The following is a 5,813-nucleotide window of genomic DNA, read 5'->3' as shown; positions in this document are numbered from 1 at the left end:
TGTGTGTGTGTGTGTGTGTGTGTGTGTGTGTGTGTGTGTGTGTGTGTGTGTGTTGCATAACAGCGGTGAAGATCAAACGTTGTGCTTGTCCTGCCGCAGCAGGGGGGTGAACGGGTGTGTGCACGTGGGGCGGTGGGTGTGTGCACGTTTGTGGGGGTGAGTAAGGCACTTAAGTGACGACAGCAGTGTGAGCGGACAGAACCAAGGCTGGTGTGTGTGTGTGTGTGTGTGTGTGTGTGTGTGTGGAACGTCAGAAACAGGCCGAGGCGGCTGCTGCAGGGGGAAACGGTTCTGACCCGGTCCAGTGTGGGTTTTTGGTGCAGAACAATAATAAACAGAAGAGGCAGGAGATCCGGCTGACAGACGCTGATGTTTGTGCAAAAAGCCCGGAGTGAGGCGGCGCTCTGCAGGCAGGAGAACACTGATTAGAACCAGATTTGATCCACTTATGAAGAACCAGGTTCAGGTTCTGGTTCTGGGGACTCACCTGGTCTAGGTGCTGTGCTGTCGGGGCTCTGGCTTCTCCTCCACTTCCTCCACCTCACAGTCGTCTCCGGCGGAGTGGAACTCGGCCACGTAGAGGCTCTTATCGATGCTGCCAGGGATGGGCTTGATGTCGGTCACCAGCTGCTCCTCGATGGCCTTCAGGTTGAAGCGGTCCTCCGACGTGATCAGGTTTATGGCCAGACCCAGGTGACCGAACCTCCCTGAGGACCSAGGGGGGTTGGAACATAACGTTAGCCGTGACAACAAGGCTAGCAGAAGAACCGCTCCTCCGGAGTCACACCAACCTGAGCGTCCGATCCGATGGAGGTACGTTTCTGCGTTTTTAGGGAAGTCGAAGTTGATGACCACGTTCACGGCCTGGATGTCGATTCCTCTGGTGAAAAGATCTGCAGGAAACAAAAGCAGACATCAGTGTCCATCCTCTCTGATCGTTACCACGTCTCAGTCAATCACTGCAGATCACACAGCTCCTGTCACTCATGGTGTCCCTCAAGGCTCAGTGCTCAGCCCACTCCTCATTCTCTGCATGTTACCCCTCAGACACTTTATGGACCAACATGGACGTTTGTAGTATCGGCAGATATTGAGGGGAGATGTTTGGTTGAGTGGTATCTGATCAGGACGGTGACGCTGAACAGCCAGAATAACTAGAGTCACGTCAGTGGCTGCTTGTTTTTTACAGTATCAAAAAAAGTTTGTCCTACATCTGTAAATATTGATTATTGGCCATAACAGCAATAACAATAACAACAACAACAACAACAACAATATTGGCAAAAAACATTTATACCGGTGTATCCCTAGGCTAGCATTTGGCTACTCTTAGCTAGCATTGCACTTCTTTAAGCTATTATTATTTCACCACTTTCGGCTACTTCTGGAAGTCAAACAAATATGAATTATTTTGTTTTTTTATTATAAACAAACAACAACAACAACGAAGTATAAATTCAAACATGAAAGCGTAGAACTCACCGGTGCAGACCAGGTTTCTGCAGAGTCCGTTTCTGAAGTCGTGAAACACTCGGTTTCTGTATTCCTACAAACAAACATAAAAACAAACAAACAAACAAACAGGAAATGTTTTTAAAAATAACAGATAAATGTGAAAACTGATTTATCCAAACGGCTCAGAGTTATCTGCTCCTGTTTTCATCCCAGAGGCCTGCCTCTCTGAAGGTATGGGGGTGCAGACATGTAGTTTACAGGTTAAGGATGTTCTGCTGGGTACGAACCAGTGAACGGGTCAGAACCAGGCCAGGTCTCACCTGCATCATCTTGGCGTGGATGTAGAAGCAGGAGTAACCCAGCTGAGTGATCTTTTTGGCCAGAAGCTCCACCCTCTGGGTGGAGTTACAGAAGATGATGGACTGGTTGATTTGAAGCTGTGAACAGAAAGAGGTGTCAACGTTAGCTCCTCCTCCTCCTCCTCCTCCTCCAGGAGGACCCTGAAGATGAAGCTTACCCTGGAGAAGAGCGTGTTGAGGCAGTGCACCTTCTGCCGCTCCGTCACGTAGGCGTAGAACTGAGTGATGCCCTTCAGAGTCAGCTCCTCCATCAGGTTGATCTCGTACGGTTTCTGAAGGTGCTTCACCTGCAGACACAAACAACGGCTCAGACCCAAAACCTGACAGGGTCCAGGTCTACAGGAGTCCACGGGTCCAGGAGGCGGAGCCAGAGCCACTCACCATGAACTTCTGAACGCTGATGGGGAAGGTGGCCGAGTAGAGCAGGATCTGCCGGTTCTTGGCCAGGAAGCTGATGATGTCCTCGATGAGGACCACGAAGTCCTGAGAGAGCAGCTTATCGGCCTGGAGAGAGGAGAAACAAACTGTTCACCAACATGACAAACAACAACAACAACAACAAACAAACAACAAACACTTACCTCATCCATCACCATCATCTGGACTCTGTCCACTTTGGCCACGCCCTTTTTTATTAAGTCCAGAATACGACCGGGGGTGGCGATGACCACGTGCACTGACAACACAAACACAGGAGCTGAGCACCTGTTTATGACATCACAGCCCCGCCCCCTCACTCAGGTGTGCCCCGCCCCCTCACTCAGGTGTGCTCTGTACCCAAACTTTTAGACGTTCAAGAAAATCATCAGGGTTTAAACTTTTATCACATTTAAAGCTAACATTAGCAACAAGCTACAAGAGTTAGCAGATGCTTGCTAACGAGGCTAAAAGCTAGTCAATGTCGGCTCATCGGGATCTGAACGTGACTTTACAAACARCAGAACCAAATAAATATAAATAAAACCTGCTGACTCATGCTTAGCTGAAAACAAAATTTTAAGCATTAATCAGCTGAAAACAAAACTTTAATCATTAATCAGCTGAAAACAGTCTGGTTTAAAATCGGCTCTTGTCTAAGCAGCTGAAGTTTCAGGTATTTGTTTAGAATAATTTACATGTTTAACTTGTTTTTGCTGAAAGATAAAATAWTTTTTTTCTTTCCAGCAGCTGTTTTTGAGTCACAGTTATTTCCGTTGTCAGTTTTTGGTCGTAGACTCTTACCGGTCTCGTCCAGGCGCATGATGTCGTCCCKCAGGTTGGTGCCGCCGGTGGTCGCCATGACTTTGACTCCTCCCAGGTGTTTGCTGATCTGGATGCAGATCTGACTCACCTGCAGCGCCAGCTCACGTGTTGGCACCATGACCATGGCTGTGAGGAGACAGACAGACAGACGGAGGAGGAGGTCAGAGAAGAACCGCAGGTTCCATCAGAACCTGGACCTGACAGGAACCCACCCTGGATGTGGTCCTTCTTCAGGTCGATCCTCTCCAGCAGCGGGATCAGGTAGGCGCCGCTCTTCCCCGTCCCGTTCTTGGCTCGAGCCAGAATGTCCCGCCCGGACAGCGCGATGGGGATGCTCTCCTCCTGAGGACCCAYCAGAACATCTGTTAGAACTTTAACTCTGATGTTCAACACGGGTCCACCTGGTACCAAACTTTAGAMGAACCGGGTCACTGGGCCTGCCCGGATCGATGAGCTTAAGGCTAGTCTTGTTGTCGTAAATTTACTCATCTTTTAAAATTCCACCTTTTTTTAAATCCCCCTTTTTGTATTATTTTTGATATAATCTTTATATATTTATATTTAAAGGTAACAACTGTGTTTGTTACATGACCGGTTCCACCTGTTCCCCCATGTTTGTCTTGTTTGTCTTCTTGAATGGATGTTTCTTAACTGCCCCCTCCCCCTTTCCTATAAATCCTTACTATAAATAAAACTTTACTTATTTATTACCTATTTACATTATCACTCATGTTTTCATTTTACATTGTGCATTTAATAGATTTTTTTCTTGTATTTGATTAATATATATTTATTTATTTACCCCCTTAAGCAGCTGATTCATTTTTTAAAAACTTTTATTTATTATTATTTTTTAAATTTAATAAATTTTGTGTACATTACCCTATATTTATTAATTACCAATCCTCAAACATCGGTATTTTGACTAATATTAAGACCAATCACATTTTGTTTTACTTTACAGCTCAGTTTATTTATTTATTTCACTTCTTTCTCTGTACCTTTTTGTTTGTTTTGGTTCTTTGCTTTGTTAAGAAATGTTGCACAATTGTCTACGTTTGTTTTTAGTGTTTTATTGTGTTGTAAATAAAAAACAAAACATTACCTTCACWGGAAGTGCTACAACTAGCTGCTACTGCAGCCACATCTTAAGAGTTCTGGTTAATTAGGAGCTCAGACTAGCCGTTTGCTCGTCAGAATCATTAGGGAGGTGGTTTAAGCAGTCATCTACGACAGGTAAGATATTAACTGTTCATAGTTTTGTTCTGACTCGTTATGAAGACAGGAAATGAAAGCGAGCCCACCTGGATGGGGGAGGGTTTCTCCCAGCCCATCTCAAAGATGCCCATCAGCAGCTCCCTCTTCAGACAGTAATCTTCAAACTCGTTGCCCTTGGTGGACGTGACGTCCTGCGGAGACAGCGTTCACTCAGAGGACAGAGGACATCTGAAGCTAACAGGAAGTGGACGGAGACTCACCGAGGTTTTGACCCTGTTGTCCTTCGGCGGGAGCTGGAGGCTCTTCTTCCAGTCGTCTCCGAACTTGATGCCGCCGCCGCCGCCGTCCTGGTTGGCGCCGCCGGGTTTCTGCAGAGCGCCCAGACTCTTCCCCGGAGCCGTGGGCGGGGCTGGGACCGAAGCGGGCCTGTTGAGTCCTCTGAGCTGCCCGTTCTGCTTGTTCAGTCCCAGAACCAGCGGGCCCACGCTCTCTGTCCGGGTCGTYGCCATTTTTATTTGATTTTGTACAAATTTTCTGTTTCTCAGTCCTCCGAGAAATTATTGTTGCTTCTTAGATTTTTAACTCTTTAAAAATATCTTCAAAAGTTTAAAAAAAAGTTTGATAAAGCGTTAATATTTTGTGTCCAAAGCTTTTCAAATCGATTGTATTTACATATAAACACGCACGTGTACGTGCACTACAGCCCTCTTCAACAAGAGTGACTGATGCACAAAACAACAAAAAACACGTTTTTATACAAGAGCTCTTCAAAATGAAGAGAAATCTGCCTTCATAGCAGAATAAACTCGTTCAGCTTATAGAAAATTATAGGTGAACGAGCGTCGAAGTGGGTCAGGTCCTGAAACAGAACAACTAAGGCAATCTGCAGCTCCTTCACAAGAAATCAGTTTATAACTCAGAGTCTGGAGCTGCTGCTTCTCTGCTCCTGAGAAACAAAAACAACAAAAAACAAAGGTTGATTTGTACAAGTTCTTCCCCAGAATCCTGCCGTCCCTTTAGCTCCACAGAGACCGTTTGTTGCTTCATGTGAGGAAAACAAAACGATAAGAAAAGACCCAACGAGGGCTTATCAGGTCCGCCCTTGTTGAGTCTTCAGTGTGAGAGCTGCAGGTGTTCACCCTCCTCCACCWGCGTGTTCCGCTCGGCCGTCACCGACTCCACACAACTTCCCYTGCAACAAAACACAACTCAGAGTCAAAAACACAAAACAGACACAAGAATCACGTTTTAAACCTGCGTTAAACACAGATCAGCTGCAACAGAYTTCACCTGTTTGTTCCTTTAATCTCTAATCAAAGGGTTTTCTTCAAGTTTTTGTTCATGCTGAAATGAAACTGAGTTTCTCAGCTTTTACAAACTCTACTTAAATAATCCTGGTATCAAAATAAAGCAACACTTGGGAGATTTAAGTAATAAAACAGCTGCTGTGGTTTTACAGATATGTGAGCCGTCACATCGAAACCAGGATTAAGTCCAAAAGTTGTAAATGGAGAAAAAGGCAAATATAATGTTTTGATT

The 5,813-nt window shown here is 45.6% G+C and overlaps 1 protein-coding gene across 1 annotated transcript in view; it reads right to left on the bottom strand.

Moving 5' to 3' along the window:
• ddx61 (DEAD (Asp-Glu-Ala-Asp) box helicase 61) overlaps positions 1-5,813 on the bottom strand; it is a 6,954-nt gene continuing 1,141 nt past the window's right edge. Inside the window, exons 2-13 of the mRNA XM_014025649.1 lie at positions 4,535-5,460; positions 4,361-4,465; positions 3,269-3,398; positions 3,036-3,182; positions 2,396-2,490; positions 2,196-2,318; positions 1,973-2,101; positions 1,776-1,892; positions 1,483-1,546; positions 792-893; positions 488-707; positions 1-404 (exon numbers count right to left, since the gene is read on the bottom strand). Of these exons, the coding sequence (XP_013881103.1) occupies positions 493-707; positions 792-893; positions 1,483-1,546; positions 1,776-1,892; positions 1,973-2,101; positions 2,196-2,318; positions 2,396-2,490; positions 3,036-3,182; positions 3,269-3,398; positions 4,361-4,465; positions 4,535-4,783 (1,476 nt within the window). The 5' untranslated portion in view covers positions 4,784-5,460 and the 3' untranslated portion in view covers positions 1-404; positions 488-492. The remainder of the gene's footprint in view (positions 405-487; positions 708-791; positions 894-1,482; positions 1,547-1,775; positions 1,893-1,972; positions 2,102-2,195; positions 2,319-2,395; positions 2,491-3,035; positions 3,183-3,268; positions 3,399-4,360; positions 4,466-4,534; positions 5,461-5,813) is intronic.

The sequence above is a fragment of the Austrofundulus limnaeus genome, unplaced genomic scaffold (genome assembly GCF_001266775.1).
Source record: "Austrofundulus limnaeus strain Quisiro unplaced genomic scaffold, Austrofundulus_limnaeus-1.0 Scaffold490, whole genome shotgun sequence".
NCBI classification, from domain to species: Eukaryota; Metazoa; Chordata; class Actinopteri; order Cyprinodontiformes; family Rivulidae; genus Austrofundulus; species Austrofundulus limnaeus.
This window is presented reverse-complemented; position numbering and strand designations above follow the sequence as displayed.